General features: G+C 53.7%; 2 protein-coding genes across 8 annotated transcripts; both read right to left on the bottom strand.

Annotated features, from left to right (window-relative positions):
- Nucleotides 1-21: 21 nt before the first annotated feature.
- EPOR (erythropoietin receptor) lies at nucleotides 22-6,583 on the bottom strand. 4 transcript variants are annotated; one of them, XM_079770164.1, is made up of 8 exons: nucleotides 6,232-6,581; nucleotides 5,271-5,406; nucleotides 4,783-4,961; nucleotides 4,549-4,574; nucleotides 3,994-4,159; nucleotides 3,834-3,921; nucleotides 2,494-2,581; nucleotides 25-2,400 (listed from the first exon to the last, which is right to left on the bottom strand). In XM_079770164.1, exons 1-8 carry the CDS (start codon nucleotides 6,344-6,346, stop codon nucleotides 1,795-1,797), a joined length of 1,404 nt encoding a protein of 467 aa, XP_079626290.1. In that variant the 5' UTR covers nucleotides 6,347-6,581; the 3' UTR covers nucleotides 25-1,794. The 4 variants fall into 4 exon arrangements, with proteins under 4 accessions (XP_079626287.1, XP_079626290.1, XP_079626288.1 ...); XM_079770162.1 differs by having other exon boundaries at nucleotides 4,549-4,706; nucleotides 6,232-6,579; XM_079770163.1 differs by having other exon boundaries at nucleotides 4,006-4,159; nucleotides 4,549-4,706; nucleotides 6,232-6,578.
- Nucleotides 6,584-6,721: 138 nt separating this feature from the next.
- RGL3 (ral guanine nucleotide dissociation stimulator like 3) lies at nucleotides 6,722-25,091 on the bottom strand. Of its 4 annotated transcripts, XM_079771409.1 has the most exons (19): nucleotides 24,985-25,091; nucleotides 24,477-24,590; nucleotides 23,753-23,976; nucleotides 23,539-23,592; nucleotides 23,211-23,425; nucleotides 18,836-18,978; nucleotides 18,536-18,751; nucleotides 17,794-17,897; nucleotides 17,616-17,700; nucleotides 15,708-15,764; nucleotides 15,513-15,599; nucleotides 15,283-15,315; nucleotides 15,080-15,201; nucleotides 14,328-14,423; nucleotides 14,158-14,226; nucleotides 13,976-14,072; nucleotides 13,178-13,300; nucleotides 12,975-13,089; nucleotides 9,580-11,769 (listed from the first exon to the last, which is right to left on the bottom strand). In XM_079771409.1, the coding sequence occupies exons 1-19, from the start codon at nucleotides 25,015-25,017 to the stop codon at nucleotides 11,648-11,650; spliced, it is 2,109 nt and encodes a 702-aa protein (XP_079627535.1). In that variant the 5' UTR covers nucleotides 25,018-25,091; the 3' UTR covers nucleotides 9,580-11,647. The 4 variants fall into 4 exon arrangements, 3 of the variants coding, with proteins under 3 accessions (XP_079627534.1, XP_079627533.1, XP_079627535.1); XM_079771408.1 differs by lacking the exon at nucleotides 9,580-11,769 and adding an exon at nucleotides 6,722-7,316 and having other exon boundaries at nucleotides 15,080-15,315; XM_079771407.1 differs by having other exon boundaries at nucleotides 9,579-11,769; nucleotides 15,080-15,315.
- Between the last annotated feature and the right edge of the window lie 176 nt (nucleotides 25,092-25,267).

Below are 25,267 nucleotides of genomic sequence, written 5' to 3'. Positions count from 1 at the left end.
TGATTTTCAGAGAGAGTGGTAGGGAGGGAGGGGAAGAGAGGGAGGGAGAGAGAAACATCTGTGTGAGAGAAGCACATCGATTGGTTGCCTCCTACATGCACCCTGACCAGGGCCAGCCAGGGGTTGAACCTGCAACCCAGGTACGTGCCCTTGATCAGAATCAAACTCGGACCCCTCAGTGGGCGGGCTAACACTCTAACCATTGAACATACCGGCCAGGGCTTTAGTCAATTTCTTTTTCCCTACTGTATATAATTCCAATGTATCTATCAGATTGACTTATTCACTGCTATGAGCATTCTTGCACACATGTCCTGGTGTATGTGTGAGGGTTTTTAGGCTATATACCTAGAAATTGAATTGCTACAGCAGAAGGTATGCATATGTTCAGCTTTCGTAAGTTATGCCAAACTTTTAAAAAATGGTTAAACTTGCCCTGGCCAGTGAGGCTCAGTTGGCTAGAGTGTTGTCCTGTGCACCGAAGAGTCTCAGTTCAGGTTCACTTCCAGGTCAGGACAAATATCCAGGTTGTGGGTTTGATCCCTGGTTGGGTGGGTACAGGAGGCAGCTGATCAATGTTTCTCTCTCACATCGATGTTTCTCTCTCTTTCCTACTCCCCTCCTCTCTAGAATCAATGAAAAACATATCCTCAGGTGAGGATTAAAAAATAATAATAATTATTAAAAGTGTTTAAACTTGAACTCCCATTGAGCCCACTTCATAACATTTGTTGTCATCAGAATGCTTCCTTAGAATAGGGCCTGATATAGAATAAAGCCCTGTGAATTAATGTTGTTACTGTTACTGGTAGAGACAAGCTAGAGGCCCATTAAACAGCTTTCCTCTCTCTGGGTGCACAGCTAAACTACATTTCCCAGCCAACCATGCTTCTAGCTGAGGTCGCGTGACCATTTCTGGCCATTGGAGCCCACTTCTAGGCTAGATCCTTAAAATGGGCCACAGAATCCTTTCTCTCCCTTTACTTTCTGGCTGGTTGGATGCAGAGGATCTATCTAAAGACCCCAGGGTGCCCTAGCCGGCTTGGCTCAGTGGATAAAGCGTCAGCCTGTGGACTGAAGGGTCCCAGGTTCGATTCCGGCCAAGGGCACATGCCTGGGTTTCCGGCTCGATCCCCAGTAGGGGGCGTGCAGGAGGCAGCCAATCAATGAGTCTCTCTCATCATTGATGTTTCTATCACTCTCTCCTTCTCCCTTCTTCTCTGAAATCAATAAAGAAATATATTTAAAAAAATAAAATAAAGACCCCAGTGTGACCCTGGATGGTGAAGCTAGAGACCAGAAGAGTCTCAGTTTCTGACTCATCCCAGGGATGGCTGCCCACCTGTTTGAATTGAAATATGAGAGAAACTAATTGTGTTAAGCCACTCAGATTTAGAAGTTGTTTGTTCTGGCAGCTAGTGTAACTTATAGTGGTTAGTTCATTTTATTATGATTATTATTCAGACTTCCAAGTCCTGAATTTCAAACTGAGCTCACAGCCTTTTATACTGTTCCCCCTATAGCCTGAGCCATAAGAGCAGCAATCTATCTATCTATCTATATCCATATATCTATACATATATTTATAGATATAGATATATAAAACAAAAAAATAGACCTGTACATTTAGAAATACTGCAAGGTTGTGACTTCCTGAGGATGGATTAGGCTCAGAGCCAAGGTCAGAAATGCCCCTGGTCCTGAGAGAGGCCTCACCGGCCCTGCGAGATAGGCCTTGGCCCTAGACTAGCACTGAGGTCACGCTGGGTCCCCAAGCATCTGAGGACTGGAGTCCTAGGAGCAGGCCACATAGCTGGGAGGTGAAGGCTCGGGGGCCGGGACAAGGTTATTCTCATAAGGGTTGGAATAGGGGCCATTGGATGAGTCCCCCTTGACTCCCTGGGAGCCCCCTGAGCTGTAGTCAGTTGAGATGCCAGAGTCCGACACCACGAGGTACAGGTACTTTAGGTGGGGTGGGGTGGGGGGCAGCTCAGGGGGCAATGCCCTCGGGCGCAAGAGCTGGGAGCTGGGGTCCAGGATGGTGTACTCAAAGCTGGCCGCCGACGCCCCCTCTGGTTTCAGGGCCAAAACCGATGAGCAGGAGGATGCTTCTGAGCCTTCATCCATGGCTGCTATGTCCAAACTGCCACCAGACTGGGGGCGGTCCTCGCTGGGTGGGCTCCTGGGCAGCAACCACTTGTCCAGCACCAGGTAGGTGTCCTGGGCATGCTCACTGCCCACTGGCTCCAGCAGGGGCCCCTTATCATCTGTCCCTGGCTCCACCGCTTGTGTCACCCCCCAGCAGCGTTCAGAAAGGACTTCCAGTGGGGTAGGTGGGTCCTCTGCGAAGGGGGTACAGGGGCTCCACCACAGACAGCCGTCATTCTGATACAGCCACAGCTGGGGAAACAGTACCAGCCAGCTCAGAAACCTGGGGTTTGGCCACAGGAGCAGGGACGCCACAGGCCCTGGGGGGACGACCAGACCACCTACCTGGAAGTTACCCTTGTGGGTGGTGAAAAGGCCCTCAAATTCACTCTCGGGGCTTGGGATGCCAGGCCAGATCTTCTGCTTCAGAGTCCTGGTGAGACCAAAAGAAACAAGGACATGGGCATGTGTCATTGAACATACCTACATCCCCTCGGTATGCAGTCACGGGGCACAGATACTCCTAGCCTCTGGTGATCGTGATGAAGGCAGAGGAGTGCATAGGGGATGGGGAGCAGGGGCTTTGGCTGAAGCATCTGTAGAGACCTACAGGAAGGCAACTGAAACAGAGTTTTGAAGGATGTATAGGAGTTCAGTATACAGTGCCTCATGCCCCTCGAAACCTGGCCCAGCTTGCCTGGAGGCCCCTTATGTCACTCCTCCCCCTGGTTCCCCAATGCATTCAGAATAAAATCCAATCTCCTCCCCACAGCCCTGCAGGCAGCCCTGCCTATTTTCACCCCTATTACTTCATTCCCCTCATCACCCACCACTCCCTCCTGACACCCTCTGTTCTGGCCATAGAGCTCTTCCTGAAGCTGCGTCATTGTTCCAAGCTCGTTCCCACCCCAGGGCCTTTGCACAATGGTTGTTTCTCCTCCCTGCTTTTCATGGCTGCTTCCTTCCAACCTTCAGATTTCTACTCTAAGGTCACCTCCCAGAGGTCTTCCCCAACCATGCTGTCATGTCCCCATATCCCAGTTCTGTGATATCGCTCATCATAATTTATAATCAAATATCTGTTGGTTCCCTTGTTTGTTGTCTGACTCAACTATGAGATCCACCGGGTCAGGGACATGTTTGGCGTGTTCTCTACTCTCTTCCCTGTGCCTAATACATAGTTGACACTCAATATGTATTTTCCAACCAAATAAATGAGCAGAGCCTTTAAAGACAACTAGGAGATTGCTAAGCAGACAGGGCAGGAATCGCATTCCAGGCAGAAGGAACAGCATGCGCCAAAGTTTGGTGGTGTGAAACCACATGGTATGTGCTCAGAATTACAACCCTCAGGAGGAACAGTCAGATCATAAAGCGTCTGAAGAGCTTAACAACAGAAGAGAAGAAACGCAGGGGCTTACCTCTTTCCATTAAGCCCATCTCGTTGACTTTACAAAAGTAAAGGAATTTGCAAAGGAATCTAAAAGGGGAGAACCAGATGACTGTCCCCCAGCATATTTTAACTAAGAGTCTGGGTCTGGTCTGGCTTGCATCCCAGCCCTGCCACTGACTCCTTACTGTTTGACCTTGGGCAGGTGCCTGCCTCTCTGAGCCTAGGTTTCCACAAGGAAAGGGGGGACTTAGTGGGGAGGGGTCTGGATCAGGTGCCCGAATGGGGTGCTCACCGGCGGTGGGAGAGGAGGGCGAACACGGCCAACAGCAGCAGGATGAGCACGAGGATGAGGGAGAGCGTCAGGATGAGCGGGTCCAGGTCTGGAGAGCCAGGAATAGGTCAAGGCAGTGGGCTTGCCCCAAGCTCAGCCCCAACCCCTCCTACACCCCTACCTGGGGCCTCACCACTAGCTGTCAGCAGCGACGCAGGCTCCGACCAAGCGCTCCAGAAGCCGTCGAAGCTCGGCTCCGCCATGCGCGCGCGCACCGAGAAGGTGTAGCGCGTTCCGCGCCGCAGGTTGCTCAGCACGCACTCCGTGCGGCCGTCCAGGATCTCCACCTGGCCGCGCGAACGGACACCGGCAGTAGGGCGGGCCAATCAGAGAAAGGAAGGACGGCACCCGAGGAGCAATGAGAGTAGGAGGCGGGGCTCCAGGAGGGCTCGGAGCCAATCAGGAGGGGGGTCCGGTAAACAGTGGCCCCAGAGCATGGAGGGGGCGGGGCCCTGAAGGTGGTCTAGGGTTTGGGACAAGGATTTCGGTGGGCTGGGGAGGCTTGGAGAAAAGGGTCTTGTCCGTGGGCGTGGAGCTGTCAGGGGCCCCAGGGCAATGGGATGTCGGGCGTCAGGGGCGGACCTGGAGGGGCGAGGCCGTGGTGACCGTCTGGGCGGGACTTAGAGGGGCTGGGCCTTTGGGAGAGCTGGGGGTGGGCAGTAGGGGCGAGTCTCACCTTCTGCGCGCTCCCTGCGGCGCTGCCTGCGGAGATGTTCACCTCGTAGCGGATGAGGCTCGCCATGGGGGCCCCAGGCGGTGGGAGCCAGCGCAGTACCACGTGGCCGCCCTCGTCCGCCCGCCGCGCTTCTAGCCCCGCGGGGGGGTCCAGGAGCACTACCGAGAAGGGCAGCTCAGGTGGGCGGAGACAGAGACCTCCCTCCAACCACTCCCCCTTTGCCGGCGAACCTACCCACTTCGTTGATCTGGATGACTCGGCGGTAGCGAGGAGCACCGGACGAGGCCGCTGTGACGCGCAGCTCTAAGGGTACGAAGCTCGACGTGTCGGCCGTAGGCAGCGAGCACCAGAAGCGCACCGCTCCGCGGGGGGCGGGAGCCTGGTGCAGGCGGCACGGCTTCCACGGCTCACCCCTGAGTGAGGAGGGACCCGGGAGGGAAGGGAGCAAGTTGGGCGTCTGGACCCGGCCAGGTTCATTTTGGTCATGACCACGAGGGGGCGTCCCAGAGCCAGGTACGCGACACCGCGGACCTGATGGAGAGGTTGCTGTCCCAGCCCTGAGGTTTGGAGCCGCGCTCCACCGGTGATCACCGGCGTGTTCCAGCCCCGGCCACTAGGGGAAGTGTCAGGGCCGAGACCGCGGGCTCCCCACCGGCAGGGGAGGTGCCCATCCCGCCCGCCCCTCCACCCTCGGAGGCGTTCCGCCGGCCGGTCGGACGTACTCGAGCTGGTAGGAGAAGCTGTAGTTGTCGGGGCTGACCCCCGCGCTCGCCGCCTCCTCCCAGAAACACACCAAGTCCTCCAGCCGCTCGGTGAAGCACAGGAGCTCCTGGTGCCCGTGGGCCACCAGCAGGGCCGCTGGGGAGGAAGGGGGCCAGGGGAAGGGTCAGGCGCGCCGAGCCCTGTTTTCGGACCACAGCGCCCTCCCCCTCTTTCCCGGCGCCTGTGCGGGCCGATAAGACAGAAGCCCCACCCAGCTCTCCACCCTGGCAGGGCCCCGGAGGGGTACGCCGAGGTGGCGCCTCCCGAACGCCCAAGCCCAGGCTACTTGCCTTCTTGTTGCCCCCACACGTACCCATCCATCCCGCAACCCGCCGAACTGAGCGCAGCGCTCAAGGCCGCGGGCTCCCGCAGCCCACCCGCCCGCCGCGGCCCAGGGCAAGCCAGCCCGCGGGGGTGTGTGGAGGAGGCGGGGCCCCCTATCGGACCCCGCAGGCTCCCGGCCTCCCGATAGCGCCAACCGTGCCCCGCGCCCCCTCCCTCAACCCAGCGTTGCAAGGGACCTGGTGCCCGCACGCAAACCGTGTTTACAGTCTCCCTGCGACTCGGACCCGGGCTTCCCTCCCTCCCTCCCTGGAGGTCCGCTAGTCCCTCTCCCCCCAGGGACTCCGGACCGCGGAGCCCAGACCCAGCACCACTCCTGCCCCGTTAGGATGTAGCATGTCCCAGACTCCCTGAAAAGGTGAATCAGGAGCCTTACGTTTCTCTCCAGCGGTATCGCGCCCCCCCCCCCCCCCAACCCAGTCCGGGGACTTAGACCCGGCGTGCCCCAGCAGAACCGCCCTAGGGCTTCAGACACCAGCTTGGTCCTCAGGACCAAGGCTGGAGGTTCCGGCCCCTGCATTGCCCTCCAGGACCGTGTCGGGGTTGTCGGGGTCCGTACACCGTTCCATCCTTCCTTACCTTTGCTTTCAAACTTGGGGCCCGGGGAGTAAGGAGGGGGAGCCAAGGCGGCTCCGGTGAGCAGGAGCCAGAGGGAGCCGACTCCAGGCCAGAGGGGCGCCCCGAGGTGATCCATGATGCAGCCCCCGCCACGGGGGGCCCAGCGCTCCTTCTCCACGCTTCCTCCACCTCTGGCACAGTCCACAGCTGGGTCAGCAGTTGCCTCCACCGGACACAGCTGACCAGGCCCTTCCCGGCCAGGCGCCTCCAAGTGGCAGCTTCCCCGAGGGGGCGGGACCAGCAGGCAGCCTGGGCTGAGATAAGCGGGAGGCGGACGCCCTGCCAGGCCCGGCAGGAGGAGGCAGGGGCCCTCTCGGCCCCCCGCTGCCGCTCGCTGGGGAGGGGGGGGGCGGGAACCCCTCGGGGTTTCTGTATCCGAAACACTTTCTTGCTGTGTGACCTTGGGCAGGTGCCTACCTTATCTGAGCTTCAGCATTTTCATCTGTAAAAATTGGCTTGGCGTGTAGCAAACATTCCAAAAATGCAAGCTACTGATATTATCGCGTTCATTAACATTTCCCAGTCTGGGTGGGAATAAATAATGAAATCGTAATAGTGACTAGCTCTTGCGTGTGCACAATGCTAGGCAGTGCTGCCAGACAGTATGTATGATATGACTCTGTATTGGTAAAATTGCATATATTCTGGAGGGTGAGATTTTGCTTTTTGGAAAAAAACAAGTACTGTTTACATCTGTATATTCAGCATTTATAAGGAGTGTGCAGTTCTCTTAATAATGTGGCAAGTAATTCTAGAACAAACCATAAAAGCTATTCGCCTGAGCTGAGCTTAAATGGGGGTAAACACCCCACAGAGGTACATGCCTGGGGAGGGGTGATGCCTACCTGATTGCTCCTCCCAGCCCCAGATTAGCCCATTAAACGCTCCATTCCCTGGAGCACAGTGATTGGTTCCAGATGGGCATGTGATCCAAATGCAGTCAATGAGCTCCCATCCTAGGACTTGACCTGGCCTTACTGGGAAAGGGGGTGCTGCTTTCTACTGGGCAACAAGATGGGCAGATGGAGTAGCCGGAACAACTTTGCCTGGAGGGAAGAAACCCACAGATGGTGAAGATAGTATGGGCATTTGCACCAGCTGTTCCCTCTGCCTTGAAGGTTCTTCCTCTAAATATCAGGGATCACTCCTTCACTTCATTCAGGCCTCTGCCCAAATGTCACCTTCTCAATGAAGTCCTCTCTGATCACCCTGTTTAAAACAGCAGCTATCATCCCACACTCCCCATCGCCCTTAAATGGCTTGTTGTTATTATTACTAGATGGCTGGTGCACAAAATTCATGCATGGGAAGAGTCCCAGGGATCAGGCCCTTCTGGCTGTCCTGGGGCCTTCTTTCATTCTGCACTGCCCCTGGTGGTCAGCGCACGTCATAGCGAGCAATTGAACTCCCGGTCTCCTGGTCGAACTCCTGAGGGAACACTTTGCCTTTTATATATATACTAGTGGCCCAGTGCACGAAATTTGTGGATGGGGAGGGGAGTCCCTCAGCCCAGCCTGCACCCTCTCCAATCTGGGACCCCGCAATTTGGGACCACTGGCTCCTAACCGCTCACCTGCCTGCCTGATTGGCCCTTACCACTCTGCCTAATGGCCTGCTCACCCCCAACTGCCTCCACCCCCGCCACCAGCCTGCTTGCCCTCAACTGCCCCCCCTCCAGCCTGCTCACCCCCAACTGCCCCCCTGCCAGCTTGCTCACCCCTAACCGCCTCTGCCTCGGCCCCGCCACCATGGCTTTGTCTGGAAGGACATCTGGAAGGTCTCCTGGTCTAATTAGCATATTACCCTTTTATTAGTATAGACTAGTAGCCCTGCTCAGGAATCCATGCACCAGTAGCTTGCTGCCGCCCTCTGGTAGCTCTCCGCCCGCTGCCCTGCCCTCCTGTAGCTTTCCCTACCCCTCCCCCCCTCATAGCTTGCTGCCCTGCCCCCTCCTGAAGCTCTCCGCTGCCCACTTATAGCCAGTAGCTCACTGCCCCACCATCCTGCTGATCCGTGATCCGGTCGTTAGGTGGTCACGTTAGTTGGTCAGTCGTTACGCTTCACGGCGTAATGACCATTTGCATATCACATCTTTATTATATAGGATTTTTGCATCCTCTGTGGGTAATATCACCTAATGTGTATGATGTTTTATTATTGGTTCAGTAGTTTTATTATTATAGCCCTCAGTAGTCTGTTTTGTTCATTTTTGTGTTCTCAGCCCATAGAATAGAGACTGGTACACAGTAGGAGCTCAAGAAATATTTGTTGGGGGAGGGGCGGAATATTTGTGAAGTAAAGATTAGAGAAAAGCCCACTAAGAGATATAAAGATACAGATCTTGTTAGTTACTGGGTAGAGCTGTGCCTGAGTACCCTGCACGTTTATTTATTTTTTAATGTTTTTATTGATTTTAGAGAGAAAGGGCCAGAGGGAGATAGGGAGGGAGGAACATCAATGTGGTGATCAGTTGGCTCTCCTACACACCTGGACTGTGGGACCAAGCCTGCAACCTGGGCATGGGCTCTGACCTGGAATCGAACCAGCACCCTTTGGTGCAAGGGAAGACACTCAACCAACTGAGCCACACCGGCCAGGGCTACCGGTGCACTTTCAAGAAACAAAGTGATTCAGAGAATCTCTCTCTTCCTCGGGAAATTGGATTTGGACTGTGTGTGTGAGAGAGAAAGGCAGAAACTGTAACTGTGATTCTGAGAGGCTAGCTAGCCCAGTTAAGTGCACATGTTCTAGCACATCGCACCCCAGCCTTGCCACTTACCATGCCACCTTGGATAGTTGTTTAACCCTCCCTAGTCCCAGTTTTTTGTGTATGCAATGGGTAAAATAATAGTGCCTACTCCATAGTGTTATTATGAGGATTCAGTGAGATAGATTATTAGAACAGAGCCTGGTACATAATAAGCACTCCGTAAGAATAACAATTACCGCCCTAACCGGTTTGGCTCAGTGGATAGAGTGTTGGCCTGCGGACTGAAGGGTCCCAGGTTCGATTCCGGTCAAGGGCATGTACCTTGGTTGCGGGCACATCCCCAGTAGAGAGTGTGTAGGAGGCAGCTGAATCGATGTTTCTCTCTCATTGATGTTTCTAACTCTCTATCCCTCTCCCTCTCCATTTCTCTCTGTAAAAAAATCAATAAAATATATGTATTTTTAAAAAGAATAACACTTACTTTATTTTTATTGAGATAAAATTGACATATTATATTATATAGCAATTATGACTTGCTTAAGCTAGTTCAAGATATTGTTATTTACATCCAATTAGTACTAAGGTCTTAATACTCATAGTAACCCTTAACTTAGGCGATCCTGCTAGCGGTTTTCAACCTGTGGGTCACAATCCACAGGTTGAGAACCGCTGCTGTAGAGCCTAAGACCATCGGAAAACACAGATATTTACATTACGATTCATTAACAGTAGCAAAATTACAGTTATGAAGTAGCAACGAAAATAATTTTATGGTTGGGGGTCACCACAACATGAGGAACTGTATTAAAGGTCGCGGCATTAGAAAGGTTGAGAACCACTGCTCTAAACAGTTATTGGTTCAATTGGTCCAATGGGCATCTGCTGTGGGACTTTTGCTGGATCTGATGGGAAAAAGGGGTTTGTTCTCCTTGCACGGGGGGATGGAGACGGTGGGATGTAAGCCTGGCAATGCTCCCAGGAGGTGTGAGCCTGCCTTGGAGTGGGGCTATGTTACTTAAAATGTTCTTTTGATTACTGTAATAGAAACCCAAATAATAGTGGTTCAAGTAAAATAGACATTTATTTCTCTCTTATGCAACAATCCAAGTAGCAGCAATACAATATGGCAATTCCATGCTCCTTTCATTTTGTTGCTCAGTTATTTAGAGGGTGTGGCCCACCCGACCCCACAGGATCCACTCCACACAGAGGGAGGCAGAAGAGGGGGAAGGGAAGGACTACCCCTTTAAGGACAGGACCTAGCATTTGCTCACATCCTTTCCTTTTACATCTCATTGGCCAGGACTTAGTCACATGATCACATTTTGCTGCAAAGGAGACTGGAAATGCAGTTTTTACTCTGGGTGACCAGGTAAAAACCACTGGTTCTATCACCATAGAAGGTGATTGGATTTGAGGGGACAATAGACAGTCTCATTCTTAGAGCAAAATTGGAGCCAAGAGACAGCAACAAAATCCCGATGACATCGTTTCAGTCCCTGGATCCAACTGTACCTGAAGTGGACCCACTGAATTTTTAAATTACACAAGCCATTAATTTCCTTTATGCATGTGCCTATTTGAATTGGGTTTTTGACCACTTAAAACATAAAGAATCCTGATTAATACAGTGAAATATAAAGCCCCTAATTATTGTCCAGCACAGAGTAGAGTTCATAAGTGGGCATATCATTGTTCTTGCTATGACTGTTGTAGATGGCCCTATAGCTCACTCCATCTCTGCCTTCTCTACCTGTTTCTTCTTCTTAAAAAAAATTATATATATATATATATATATATATATATATATATATATATATATATTTCAAAGAGGAAGGGAGAGGGGGAAATAGAAACATCAATGATGAGAATCATTGATCGCTGCCTCCTACACATCCCCTACCTGCAACCCGGGCATTTGCCCTGACTGGAAATCCAACCATGACCTCCTGGTTCATAGGTCGATGCTCAACCACTGAGCCATGGCTGGATGGGCTCTACCTGTCTCTCCTTCCTACCCCAGTACTGATAGACAACTCGCTTCACCTTTTGTCTTCACAGCCCTACTGACTCATGGGTGATGATGTTATTTGTCTCTGATTCCAATGGAATTTCATTTCTTCATCTCCCATACACACAGCAGAAAAGCAGCATAGTACCCCAAAAATGTTGGGGGAGGGAGTCCTGAAAACAGCTACCCTCCCCCAGTGTGTCTGGTCATGCTTCACCCAATCCTTTCCTTAGGGCTCTTAGTTCTTTGCTTTTACATTTTTATCTTAAAGAAGAATGAACATGAGGCACAGGTGCCAAACAAAGACGACCGACTCCTGTTTCATATCTTTGGTCACTGTTTTCATCTACTTCTGTCAGTTGTGATGCCTCTCCAAACAGTTACAAGATTTCTCTAGGGAAGGGTCTGACCTCCAGTATGCAATAGCGCTCTCCACCAGCCACCCTGTGAGCTGAGGACTTTGGAATAGGGATCCAGTGCCAAGAGGGTCAGTGGGATGGGGCCCAGTAAAGTTGCGGGGAGGGGGTCACAGGGTATGGAGCACAATGGGCTCTACTGGGGAATGGGAGCTTTCTGGGAGAGGAGTGCCCTTGCTGCCCCCATGGTGATAGAAGCTGCCCATGGGACCTGTGTCCTGGAGGCAGGAGAGAGCCAACTCAGGTCGGGGAGACTGAGGTTGTGTGCTGGGCCTCCTCCTTCTTCCGCCGCAGCAGGAAGTCTCCAGGGGCGGCTGGACTCATGGCATAGAAGATATTGGCGTTGTCAGGAATCAGGAGCTCTGGCCAGGTGTGGACATAATAATGAAAGGCCCGCACGACCTCATACTTCCCCCACAAGGGACCTAGGTCTGCCGTTCAACCTGAGGCCTGAACAACCTTGGGTCCCTTCAGCCAGTGCTCAGCCAACCTCATTCTCCTCTCATTGGGAACCTGGACAACTTCCCACTCAAAGCCTGCACAACTTCATGTCTCCTCCCCACCACAAACCTGGGCAACTTCCTGCCACTTCCCATGGAGTCTAGATAACCTACACTACGAGCTTGGGCAAACTCAGGCCACCCATCCCAAACAACTTCCTTCCCACCCCACTCTCTCCTCATAGCCAGTTCCCAGCCAAGTTCATGCTGCTATTACCATGAACTTGGATAACTTCTTTTTTTTTTTTTTTTTTTTTTTTTTTTACAGAGAGGAAGAGAGAGGGATAGAGAGTTAGAAACATCGATGAGAGAGAAACATCGATCAGCTGCCTCCTGCACACCTCCCACCGGGGATGTGCCCGCAACCAAGGTACATGCCCTTGACCGGAATCGAACCTGGGACCTTTCAGTCCGCAGGCTGACGCTCTATCCACTGAGCCAAACCGGTTTCGGCTTGGATAACTTCTGACTTCCTACTTCCAGCCCGCACAATCTATGGCCCTTGACACCTGAGCCTCATATATTCCTTCCTAATGTCCAGCCTATTTCATGTCGTGCTCTTTAATATAGCAACCTCTTGTCTCTCCCTTGCAAAAATTGGACAACCTACTACACTGAACAACCTCATGGTCCCCTACCCTGAATTTCAATACCTTTTGGCCTTCTCCTGTGTCAAGTTCAGACACCTTCAGATTTCCCAGGCTGAGCCTGGACAAACTCATTTCCCCTCAAATTAAAGCCCAGAGCCCCTTCAGTCCTGCACCCCACCAAGTTAAGCCTGAACAACCTCATGATCCTATACATGTAAGCCTAAACAATCTTCTACACACAGTCCCTCTTGTCTAACCCTGGGCAATCTCATTTCCCTATAATCCCAGGTGCCCTCTTGCCTCGCACTGAGCCAGGATAACCACATGACTCATATAATTGAGGAACAAATATTTTACTGCCTCTCACCCCCACTCTGTTTCATCTTATCCCTACCCTGTGCCTGTACCATCTCCTGGCCCTGTTAGGGCCATCTCCCAGCTGCCCCCCAGCCAAGGCTCCAAGCTGTCCCTGCTCACCCTTGTCCCCAGGAAGGACTTGGAAGAGCTGGTAGTCACGGGCCCAGGACTGGGCCACATTGTGCTTCTCTAAGGCTCTCTGCACCACACTGGGGGTCTTGTCCTGACTCGTGAGCTGGGAAAAGAAAGCAGGAGGTCAGATGTGACAGTCTGAGCCCCAAGGGCAGGGCTGCCCCCAGCAGGTCCCTGGCCCCCTTCCTCACCAGAATGCTCCGATACAGGTTCCCGTGGTCATTGTCCATGCTGACGCGGATGACCCGGGCCTCTGAGCCCTGCTGCCCCACGTGGGGGATTCGAGGACAGCTCAGGGTCAAGGCCAAGGGCAGCTGTAAGCAGTGGGGGAGCATTAGGCCCCTTCCTTATTAATGCATTCAACACATGCCCCTACACACTCAAAGCCAGGGGACACACAATTAGGGCACATACATACAAGTCCACATCTGTGCAATCCCATCACATACAAACCTTCATTTCCTGTTACACACATTTACATGATTAATAAACACACACCCACGTTCACACACAAAAAATCCTATGTACACAGAACAGAGAGTACATACATATGCTCACAGTTGTTGCACACATGTAAGTCCATATCCATGAACAGCCCGGCACATGGGCCTGTGGATATGGTGGATATTCATGCCCACATTTCCCCTTCAGGAATGCAAATCCTGGCAACACACCAATTCTTGCAAAATGTGGGATTGCACCATGGGCGAGCAGACACACAGGTCCAGATGTGAGCACAAGCCAGACGGAGGGACAATTTCTCAATCAAGGCCATGAAAATGTACATGGTCCCTTGGACAGACACCCCAAGTACTGAGCCAAGCATGAGTACAATCTCATATGTACATGCCTGGCCTTAAAATCTCTCTCTCTCTCTCTCTCTCTCTCTCTCTCACACACACACACACACACACACACACACACACACACACACACACCGAGCCCTGGGTGCCCACAGTCCCACATGTACACACAGGCAGTCCTGGTACCTTGGTGCTGGGGCCCTGGGGCCCTGGAGAGGCTGGGGGACTTCCAGGAGGAGGGTCCCTCATTCTAGGACTGGATGGGGGAGACCCTGGGGACAGACTGGGAGAGACGCAGAGCCTGAGGTGGTGCTACCCCAACCTCTGACCCTGCCACCTCCAATTCCTTCACTAAACAGAATGCTCACCTGGAAGTGGGGGATGAGGGGTCTCCAGGACTCCCACCAGGAGACGAGCCTCTCTCTCTGGACAGCTTCCTGAGGGTGGGGACAGGGGATGAGGGTAAGGCCAAACTCAGAGCCAGAAGCAGCCCCCCCATCTCTGCCCATATCACCCCACCCACATTCCCAAGACTCACGCACTGAGACGCTTGGTGAGGCTGATTCGTCGCCGCACACGTGGGGAGCTGGGACAGGAGGCAGCTGGCGGTTCAATGACACGGGAGACACGGTAGCTGAGGGATCAAGGTGCAGATGGGGGCATTGGGAGATGAGAGTTAGAATCAGTTGGGAGCTGGGTTTGGACATTGTGGGGAACAGCCAAGTATTGGGCACCAAATACCAGGGTCAGAGTAGTAAATGGGGTCATAAAGAAACTGGGTCTTATTAGGAATGAGATGGGATGGCTTGGTTGGCAGGTCACACAGGGACTCACAGGTGGGACTGAGGCATCAAATTGGGTCAAGAATAGAATTCAAGGTCAGGTAATCATTGGAGTCATGGATTCCACAGAATGAAGGAAATAATTGGGATAGTTGAGTTGGACGGTCAAATATATGTCAAAGTCATAGTCAATTACTCAAAATTGGGGGTCAATGATTGGGCTCGGAGAGTCAGATGGGAGTCAGGAATGGGATCGCGGGTCAGATAGGGTCAGAGGTAGGAAGAAGACAGAATGGATGGTTGCCTTGAAGTCAGAAAGTCAGATAGAGTCAAATTTAAGGTGGGAGGTCATTTGGGGCCCTCAATTGGGCTGGAGATGATGCAAGGTCACAGGTTGGGGGTCAAGGCTCAGGAAGGGGGTGGTCTTAGAAGGATTTGGAGAGGTGTACAGGGTAAGCAAATCCAGGGTCAGTCGAGGTGGGGCTGGGCCAGGCCACAGGGTGGTCACCTCTGCTCCTCACTGAGCTGGCGCTGGGCACGCAGGGCAGCCAGGATGGGCGGGCAGGGGCTCAGGCAGTAGCTCCGACAGCGCTTCTGCAACTGCTGGATTCGGGCCAGGATCTCCCACTCCTGAGGGTATGGTTTCTGAGACCTCATCCCTGCCCTGATCCCACCCTGGCCCCTCCCATACTCACCCCAGCGCCCACTCACCTTCCTCCTCTTCTCAAAGTTGATGAGATCCCCCTGGGGGAAAACTTTGTCTGAATTGGAGTCTCCAGGGTTAAGGATCGATTGAGGGTCAAGGTCAGAGGTTGGGATGTCAGGAGCCCTGCTGCACTAAGGGAGCTGGGGTTCGGATTGCAGGCAGGGTCAAAGGTGGGATGTCAGGAGGCCACTGTGCTGAGGGCAAGTGGTACTGGGTCAAGGGTCAGGAGTCAGACCTCTAGCATGTCCGGCAGGGCTGTGTCCAGCATAACCAGGTCCGTGAGGAAGGTGCCAAGGTAGGGAACCGGGCCTGGGGGCAGTTTCTGTGGCCCCAGAGCTCCAGTCACTCTCCACCATCACAGACCCCATCGCGCCCCATCCCCTTCCATGAGGGTCCCACTTGTCCCCCACCCCAAACTACCACCACTCACTGAAGGCAGGCTTCCTGGGGGAGTATTCTCCTCTTGGGGTCCCTCAGTGGCCTCCTCCTGTGGGCAGGAGAAGAACTGAGCAGATCCGGGGTCTCTTGGACCTCTCCTTCAGGGAAGAAGCCTCAATACACACCCATTTTGCTTTTATTTTTATTTATTTATTTTAAAATATATGTGTATTGATTTCAAAGAGGATGGGGAGAGAGAGAGAGAGAGAGAGAGAGATCAAGAATCATTGATTGGCTGCCTCCTGCACGCCCCACACTGGGGATCGAGCCCGCAACCCCAGCATATGCCCTGACCTAGAATCGAACCGTGACCTCCTGGCTCATAGGTAGATGCTCAACCACTGAGCCATGCAGGCCGGGCCCATTTTGCCTTTAGCAATTACAAACCATTTGCAAAGGTCACGCTCCAAGGAAAGTGAACAGGGGAGGGAGGAAGGGAGCAGAGAAGTGGCAGGGGGTAGGCCCCGCTGAGGATGACCCAAGGTGGGGCTTGTGAGTGCCATGGCCCCCAGGGACAGCCTCAACACAGGTGAGAATCTTTGTCCCAGGTCTGATGGACCAGGCCCTCAGGCAATCCGCTGGGAATGCCCTGAACTTGCCCTCATGGCATTGCTCTGCCTGGTTAATTACATCATTGCTGGGGCAGTTATCATTGCCCGGTGTGTCTCCCCTGTCTGGGGCCTGATTCCCCCCCAGGGCAGGAACTGTGTCTCTCTGGTTTGTGGCCAAGCCTCCTGGCATAGTGCCTGGTACACAGCAGGTGCTTAACGCAGAGCTCCTTGTTCCTTGAGATCATTCTTATGTGAGATATTAATTCACTCGCAGATATTAATTGAGAGCCTGCTCTGGGCCAGGCTCTGGCTCCTGGAGAAGCAGTAGCGAGTAAAACATACAAAAACACGCCTCATGGAGCAGACATCAGGGAGGAAGAGAGAGCAACAACCAAACTTAACGTAGTAATTAAGGATACTCAGAGATAAGAAAAGAACAATAGAGCCCAGAGGCATGGCTCAATTGGTTGAGCAGCGACCTGTGCACCAGGAGGTCACAGTTCGATTTCTGGTCAGGGCACATGCCGGGTTGGGGGCTCGATCCTCAGAGAGGGGCGTGCAGGAGGCAGCCAACTGATGATTCTCTCTCATCATTGATGTTTCTATCTCTCTCTCTCCCTCTCCCTTCCTCTCGGAAATCAACAAAAATATATTCTTTAAAAAAAAAGAATGAGCCGAAACCGGTTTGGCTCAGTGGATAGAGCGTCGGCCTGCAAACTGAAAGGTCCCAGGTTCGATTCCGGTCAAGGGCATGTACCTTGGTTGCGGGCACATCCCCGGTAGGGGGTGTGCAGGAGGCAGCTGGTCGATGTTTCTCTCTCATTGATGTTTCTAGCTCTCTATCCTTCTCCCTTCCTCTCTGTAAAAAATCAATAAAATATATTAAAAAATAATAATAAAAAATAAAAAAAAGAATGAGATGCTGGGGGGCACAGGGAGGGCATCTCGGAGGGGACATCTGGGTAGGGACCTGCAGGAGGTGAATGTGGGGACTGTCCCATCAATTCTGGACTCACCCTAACAACCTAATTGCATTTAGAACCTCCATCTTGCCTACAGTAAGTCTGATCTGTGGGCACACGTTTGTTAGTTTTGCTTATTAAAGTCAATTTTTTTTTTCCACTCTTCGCTGTGGCTCTAGCCTTCAGTGACCTTTTCCTTGTAACTTCTGGTATTTGTTGAATGAATAAATAAGGCAGTTAGCAAGTTGAACTATCAGGAGGGCAGCAGAGGCAGTAAAAACGCGGGCTGCCCACACGCAAGGACAAGGTCATTTCTGAGGTGCAGGGGAAGGACAGGACAGCCTGAGCCTTGCCCGCCCCCGGTCCCCGGCCGCCGGGCCTCTGTACCTGGGAAAGAATCTCTCTGCTGCTGAGATGGTTGTTCTCGTCCGAGAAAATCTGCGAAAGTTTCCTGAAAGTGGATAACGGCTCCCTGTGGGGGACAGGAGAGGGGTCAGGGCTGGGAGGGTCGGGGCTGGGGTTGGTAGGGAGGTCTCGCCCAGCTTCTCTCCCCATTCTTGCTCACCTGCTCACAGCGCCCCAGCTGCTCTTGAGCCGATATATGGGGTTAGACTGCAGGGCGGACAGGATGGCGCGCAGGGAGGAGAAGTTCCGCAGTTCCCTGCAGCGCTGGGAGGGGGCGGGGGGCGCTCAGACCCCAAGCCTGGCCAGGTGTAATCCGCCTTCGATGATCTCCTGACTTCTCACCCCAGGTCCGACCTCTACGACTGGCCCCACATCTGACATGCTACCAGGACCGTCTCGGCTCCAGGAGTCCCGCCCTCTCCCCACCTGCGGCCCGGCCCCTCCCCCAGCTGCCTCTACTTCTGACCTTGGCTTCGGTCTCCCGCCTCGACCTTCTCAGTGGGCACTAGAGGCGCCCGCGGCACCTCTCCGGAACCAGACCCCTCCTCCCGGAACCCAAGTCTCAGGCCAGGTTCAACCTTTCCACTCCCCATTCCGGCCACGCGCCCTCTTCTCTCTCCAGGGCCCTCATTTCTGTCTCTTCCTCTCAGACCAGAGGTTCCTGCCCCGCCCCCACCCAGTCTTTTTCGGGACCCCTGCCCCCTTGTCTGGGCTTTGGTCCCTCCTCCTCCAATCCTGTACCCGCCCGATCACACCCATCCCATCCTCTAATCCTAAGGCCTACCCAGCTCCTCGGCGTCCCCGCCCCAGCCTGGCACAGCCTTGTCCTCGGCTTTTCCTTTGGCGCCTTCCGCCCATCCCCTGCCTCTCCGGGTACCTGGGCACCGCCCCCGAACATGCACCTGGGCAATGCGGATCCACTTTTCCAGCCGCTGCGCCCTCTGCGGGGCAGCCAGGCCCGGCGCCCCCAGCACAGAGCCCAGCACGCAGCCGGTCACCATGTTGAACTGGGTCACAGTGGCGCGCACAGTAGGGGCGATGCCGGCGGCCCCTGGCCGGTCCCGTTGGGACCACACCGAACCCAGGCACTCGCAGGGCCGCACCCGGGAGAAGAGTTCCTGAAAGGGGGTGGGGGTAGGATCTGTGCTCAGCCGGACCTGCCCCCCCTCCCCACCCCCACTGCGCCCCTCCTGCATCCTCACCACGTCCATCAGAGTCAACTGCTCAGCCACTTGGTCTACACTGAAGTCCAGGAGCTCAGGGCCTTCCTGCACCAGCCCTTCCTCCTCTTCCAAGCAGCCCTCGGGGGAGTCTGGGCTGGGGGTCCGGGCCGTTGCAGGAGGTCCTAAGGGAACGTTAGAGGGGGTCAAAACTCTCAAGTGTGAATTCAGGACTGGCTGTGGGACCTAGGGCACGTCCCTAAGTGTTTCTGAGCCTCACTTTCCTCATCTGTGAAATGGAGACCTCCCTGAATGTTTGTAAGGACATAAAGCAACAGTAACTTTCACTGAGCACGCGATGCTGTTTAACTCGGTAATTTAGCACTTACTAGTGAGCCAGGCACTACTTATTACCCACCTCCCAGGGGCAGGAGGAGCAATTTGCCTTAAGTCAGTTCAGTAAATGACAGGGCAGGGATTTGAAGCCAGGTGCTCAAAGACTAGTGTAGAAAATAGAGCTTTATGACCTTGAGACTTTATTAAGATAAAATCTTTTGCATATATATATATATATATATATATATATATTGATTTCAGAGAGGAAGGGAGGAATCATTGACCCACTGCCTTCTGCAGGCCCCACACTGGGGATGAGCCCTCGACCTGGGCATGTGCCCTGACCAGGAACCCAACCATGACCTCCTGGTTCATAGGCTGAAGCTCACACCAGCTGGGCTTGCCCTTTTCTTTTGGTGAAAGATGGTATAGCTTTGTGGTTGGGGAAGGTTATTGTCAGAAAATGCCAAATTCAAATTCAAACTTGTCCACTGGGCTTGCTGTGGGAACTAAAACAAGCCTTTTAACTTCTCTGCGCTTTCTTTTCTTCATCTGCATTTCTTTTTATTTGATCCCCCCCAACCCCCCACATTTCTTTAAAAAAAATAAATCAAATGAGATCATGCATACCAGGCTGCTATAAAGTACTCAAATATGAATGACGTTATGGTAGTGGGTTCCAATGTGGCACCCCCAGGGACACCTTAGAAGCTGGACTCTCACTGCCCTGTGAAGAACTGTGCCCCCCAGCCTCCAAACGTCCCTCCGGGGCATTGCTGTCCTTGTTTCTTTTGCTTGTTTTTCTTTTCCGTCTATTCTACTTTTTCTTTCTTTCTTTTTGTTCATATGTGTCCTTGAAAAACCTGTTTATAGCAATCTGCACCTTGCACCCAACTATCTTGCTCAGAAACACTAATTATTTTGGCTCTAGGAATGCAAAGACTGTGAAAGCCCTAACTTTGTTTTGTTTGGAAACTGCAAGTGTTGCTCAGCATTTTGGAAGGCGATGTCACTAACATCTATGCTACTGCGTCCGTCCGTGTGGCCAGTGCACTCTCCTGCATTAGTAGGTGTTTGTGCCTCACATTCCCCATGATCTTACGACAGACAAAATCCCACCATGTCTTCCAGGGAGGCATGCCCAAGCACCAACACAGCAATGAGCATAGTTTATTGTGTAAATTGCTTTCATTTTCTTTTTCCTTCGTGTTACAGTTACAACATCATTTTATTATTTTAAAATTATCTGAATAAGTCTGCTTGATTATTTGTCTTTCATTTCAAATGAGGACAGGTGGCATTGCAAAACATTAGTTTAAAAAGTGGCATTGGGCCTGACTGGCGTGGCTCAGTGGTTGAGCGTCGACCTATGAACCAGGAGGTCACGTTTTGATTCCTGGTCAGGGCACATGCCTGGGTTTCTGGCTCACTCTGGCCGGGCTACATTTTTTTTTTTTAAAGTGGCATTGGGCCCTAGCTGGTTTGGCTCAGTGGATAGAGCATTGGCCTGCAGACTGAAGGGTCCCAGGTTCGATTCCAGTCAAGAGCACATGCCCAGGTTTCAGGCTCGATTCCCAGTAGGGGGCATGCAGGAGGCAGCCGATCAATGATTCTCATCATTGATGTCTCTATCTCTCTCTATCTCTCTCTCCCTCTCTGAAATCAATATATATATATATATATATATATATATATATATATATATATATATATATATATTAAGTGGCATTGGAAAAAATTGCACCTATATCTAATCAAACGGGGAGAAACAGAGAGAGAAACATCAATGTGAGAGAGACACATCAACCGGTCAACTCGCACAGGAACCTCAACTCCCGACCCCCAACTCCCGACCCCCAACTCCCGACCTGGTTGGGGATCTAGCCTGCAACTGAGGCAATTGCCCTTGATCAGTCCGAGGGCTGATACTCTATCAATTGAGCCAAACCGGCTAAGGCAGCTGGTGAAATCTTGAGAGCAGAGGAAGAAAAACACTTAGTAACCAGAAGATGGAAGGATAAGATATACAGGGTGTGGCAAAAGTAGGCTTACAGCTGTTCATATGGAAAATAATACAATAATTAATAAATAACACAAGAATAAACTCCATGTTTCCTGAACTCACTGCTGTAAACCTACTTTTGCCTGACCCTGTATATACATAACTGAATGTTTCAGGAGGGAGAAGTGGCTGCTACTTTGTAAAGAGGAGAGAAATGTGGCCATTACCTGAGGATTACAGGATGGGGATTAGGGATACAGATGCTTTCGTGATAGGGATCAGATGGAACACAGATGGGTGGAAGATGATACTTTATAAGCAGGATATATAATTATTCAGTCAACCAATCTGCATTGTTCCTGCCCCTGGGGACAGAGGTGGGGACAAAACCAATGAGTGCTATGCAGAAAAATAAGGCAGGTTAAAAGGGCACAGAGTGAGAGAATAAATTTGTTGGGAGGGGATCAGAGAAGGCATGTCTGAAAAAGGTGACAACTGAACAAAGACTTGAATGAAGTATATGGATCTTTTTCCCTCCTGCCCGCCAAAGCTCTCTACTACAGAAGTCGGTAGGTTTTTCTATAAAAGACCAGTTTACTGACCCCTACTATACAAGAAAATATCAGTATGGCTTCTTGTACATATTTCATTGTAAGTGGTACATTCTAATAAGTAAGAATCATTGATAACAACAATAATGAAAGTATTACTATTTGCCAAGCCCTCGTTGTTTGTATGTTTACTTGTCTACTGATTGTCTTCACCAGGGAACTGAGAGCTCCTGTCCACTGTTATGTGCATAGAGTCCAGTGGCTAAATATCTGCTAAATGAATGAAGAGGCAATGAGGTAAGTACTGTTATCGCCCCCATTTCACAGGTAGGGAAACCGAGGTTCATATAAGTGAAGTGACTTATCCAAGGTCACACAGTCAGCAAATGGCAGGACTGGGATTTGAATTCAGATTTCTGTGGCTCCTAAGGTAAGTAGTAATGGAATGATTTGTAGTTAAAATGCAGGGCATTCTGAACCAATGATGGAGCATCTTTGTAGTTAGGACAGAGTGGGGAGGGAGCTGCTAGATAAATGCCACTATGTTAGACAAAGGGTATTTTCCCCATTTTATAGGTTAGGAAACTGAGGCTCAGACAAGATTAAGAACTTTGTTTAGCCCAGCCATCGTGGCTCAGTGGTTGAGCATCAACCCATGAACCAAGAGTTCACAGTTGATTCCAGGCCAGTACACATGCCCAGGTTGTGCCCAGGTTGTGGGCTTGATCTGCAGTAGGGGGTGTGCAGGAGGCAGCCAACCAATGATTCTATCTCTCTATCCCTCTCCTTCTTCTCTCTCTAAAAATCAATAAAAACATATATTTTTAAAATAAAAGAAAAAAAGCTTGGCTGGTGTTGCTCAGTGGTTGAGTGTGGACCTATGAACCAGGAGGTCATGGTTTGATTCCCAGTCAGGGCACATGCCCGGGTTATGGACTGGATCCCCAGTGGGGGGTATGCAGGAAGTAACTCATCAATGATTCTTTCTCTCCCTCTCCCTTCCTCTCTGAAATCAATCCTATATAATAAAAGAGTAATATGCAAATCGACCAAACAGGGAATGACCCAGCAGTATGATGTGCACTGACACCAGGGGGCAGACGCTCAACGTAGGAGCTGCCCCCTGGTGGTCAGTGCGCTCCCACAGGGGGAGCGCTGCTCAGCCAGAAGCCTGGCTGATGGCTGGCGAGCGCAGCAGCCCGCCTGCTCAGCAGCCCGCCTGCCCGGCAGTGCTAAGGATGTCCAAGGATGTCCGACTGTGGCTTAGGCCTGCTCCTGGGCCTAAGCAGGCAGTAGGACATCCCCTGAGGGCTCCCAGACTGCAAAAGGGAGCAGGCAGAGCTAAGGGACCCCCCCCCCAAGTGCATGAATGTCGTGCACCGGGCCTCTATTAAAATATATATTTTTTTAAAAAGAGAAAAAGAACCTTGCCTAAGATCTGTAGCTCCCTGAGGGGAGGAGCCCCCTGGGGGAGGTATGAATCAGGAAAGGCCTGCTCAGGGCACTATCATTGCCCCAAACCCCTCACCTGCCGAAGCCTGGGGCTGCTCCTCCTCTTCCTGCTCTTGCTCAGCCTCCTCCAGGAAATCTCTCAGCAGCTTCTCTGCTTCCAGGGCCTCAGCCCCCAGTGGGGCAGCCCAGCCCAGAAAGGTACGGACACTGCCCAGGTCCGAGTGGGCAGGGGGGTCCCAGAAGTCCTGAGGGTGGTCCCGCAGCCAGGAGCCCAGCACAGACACCACAGCCCTGGCCAGAGGGGCAGGACCTCAGAGGCCAGTTGGGAACTCTGCAGCCCCCACACCTCAGATCCGACCTTTGACCTCTAGGACCTTCCACAGCTGCCCAAGTGGGAAACCAACCTCAGGTTCTTGTTGAAGCTCAGATCCTGTCCCTCTGTCTTCTTGATCTCTACCCTGGAAGGAGCCCCCCAATCAGGTGAGGAAGGGTGTTGGGAAGAGGGGGGATGCGTAGGAGAGGGTTCTGAGGTTGGGGGATTTCCTGATTCTAAACCTGAGGGAGGGCCCAGGTGAGGGTCCGGGGTGGGAACATGGAGGTTTCCCCATTGGTACTGACCAGGGCGGCAGGGGCGGCGGAGGTGGTGGCAGGAGAAGGCCCAAAACGCGAGCAGTGGGCACAAAGGCCTGGTGGGTGGCCAGGAAGGCAGGAACGAAGCCGGGGTCCTGCTCACGGTCTACCGACACCAGCTCCCGCACCAGCCGCTCCAGATGCGCCGCCCTCAACATGCGCACCTTGCTGGTGCGGTAATGGAGGAAGGTGCCCGCACTGGGGCTGGGGGCCTGCGAGGCAGAGGGGTGATGATGCCCGAGAGGAGTGGCCCCAGGAGCACCCCTTTTCCAACCACACCCGTTGCTAGCAGGGTTCTTGCATCTGACCCCGTCCATTCCTCGGAATCTGGCCCCTAGATTTACCCTGCACCTGGCACAAACGACCGGGACAGCGCAGCCTCCCGGGCCCTGCCCGCTGCCCCGCCCCTCGGTTGCTCTCGGCTCTCCAGCGACGCTTCACTGGCGGTCCGGGCCCCTGCCCTCCGCCCCACCCGCGTTCACCCGGCTGCTTCGAAAGACCACCCCTCCCGCTCCAGCTCCGCCCCACCGACCGGGCTCACCTGGCCCCTGCGCTCAGGTCCCGCTCCCGAGCCGGTCCCGACCTGGCCCCACCTCACTCACCCACCCCACGCCCCGGGACGCCCGCCCGCCCGTCGGGCCCAGCTCGGGCTCCACTCCTCGCCGCCCGCCCCGGCCCACCCGCCCCGCCCCGCCCGCCAGTCCCGTCTCACCTGGCCGTCGCCGGGCCCTTCCCTCGGGCTCAGGCGCTGACTGCGCTGCCGCCGGAGGGAGACGCTGTACACCGCGCCGTCCTCGGTCTCCTCGCCCCAGTCCTGCAGCGGCGCCTGGGCGCGGGAGCGGGGCTCAGGGCGCCGCGGGGGGTCGGTCCCGGGCCGGGCTCCCCTCTGCCGCCGGGGCTAGGCCGGGCCTCCCCGGACTTTGTTTCACTCGGGCTGGGCAAGTCCGCGGCGCCGCGAGTACCCCGCTCCCGGTCGGGGAGGATGGGGTGGCATGTGGGAACGCCCCAGGGCCCAGCCGCTCGGAGTGTCTCCGGCCTCCTCCCCTCCATCCCTCGGAGGAGCCCCTTCCCTGAGCCGGGGGCCCGGGGCCCGAGGCAGGGAATCTCGGGGAGACCGAAGGGTCCGGCTGGCCGGGAGATAGGGTCCGGGGGACCGGCACCTGGAGTCGGAATCAGGGGTCGCCAGGGATGTGGGGTCCCGGGGCCCCTGGTCCCCTTACCAGGGCCAGCTCCTTCCCCGCCGTCCGCAGCATGGCCCGCGCCCGTCCGCTCCGCAGCCCGGCTGAGTGAGGCGGAAGGGCCGCCGGCGGCGGGCAGTGGCGGGGCACTTGGGGGCCGCGGGGCGGGGCGGACGGGCCGCGCGGGGGCGGGGCGGGAAGGGGCGGGGGGACCCACGGCTCTCGGATGCCCCCTGCGGGACCCCAGCACCCATCCAGACCCGCGGGGTGAGGCCCCGGCTCCTCCTACAGGTGTGAGTGTGCGCCCAGGAAAGGCCCCCTCTCC

Source organism: Cnephaeus nilssonii (assembly GCF_951640355.1).
Source record: "Cnephaeus nilssonii genome assembly, chromosome: 5".
Taxonomy (NCBI): domain Eukaryota; kingdom Metazoa; phylum Chordata; class Mammalia; order Chiroptera; family Vespertilionidae; genus Cnephaeus; species Cnephaeus nilssonii.
This window is presented reverse-complemented; position numbering and strand designations above follow the sequence as displayed.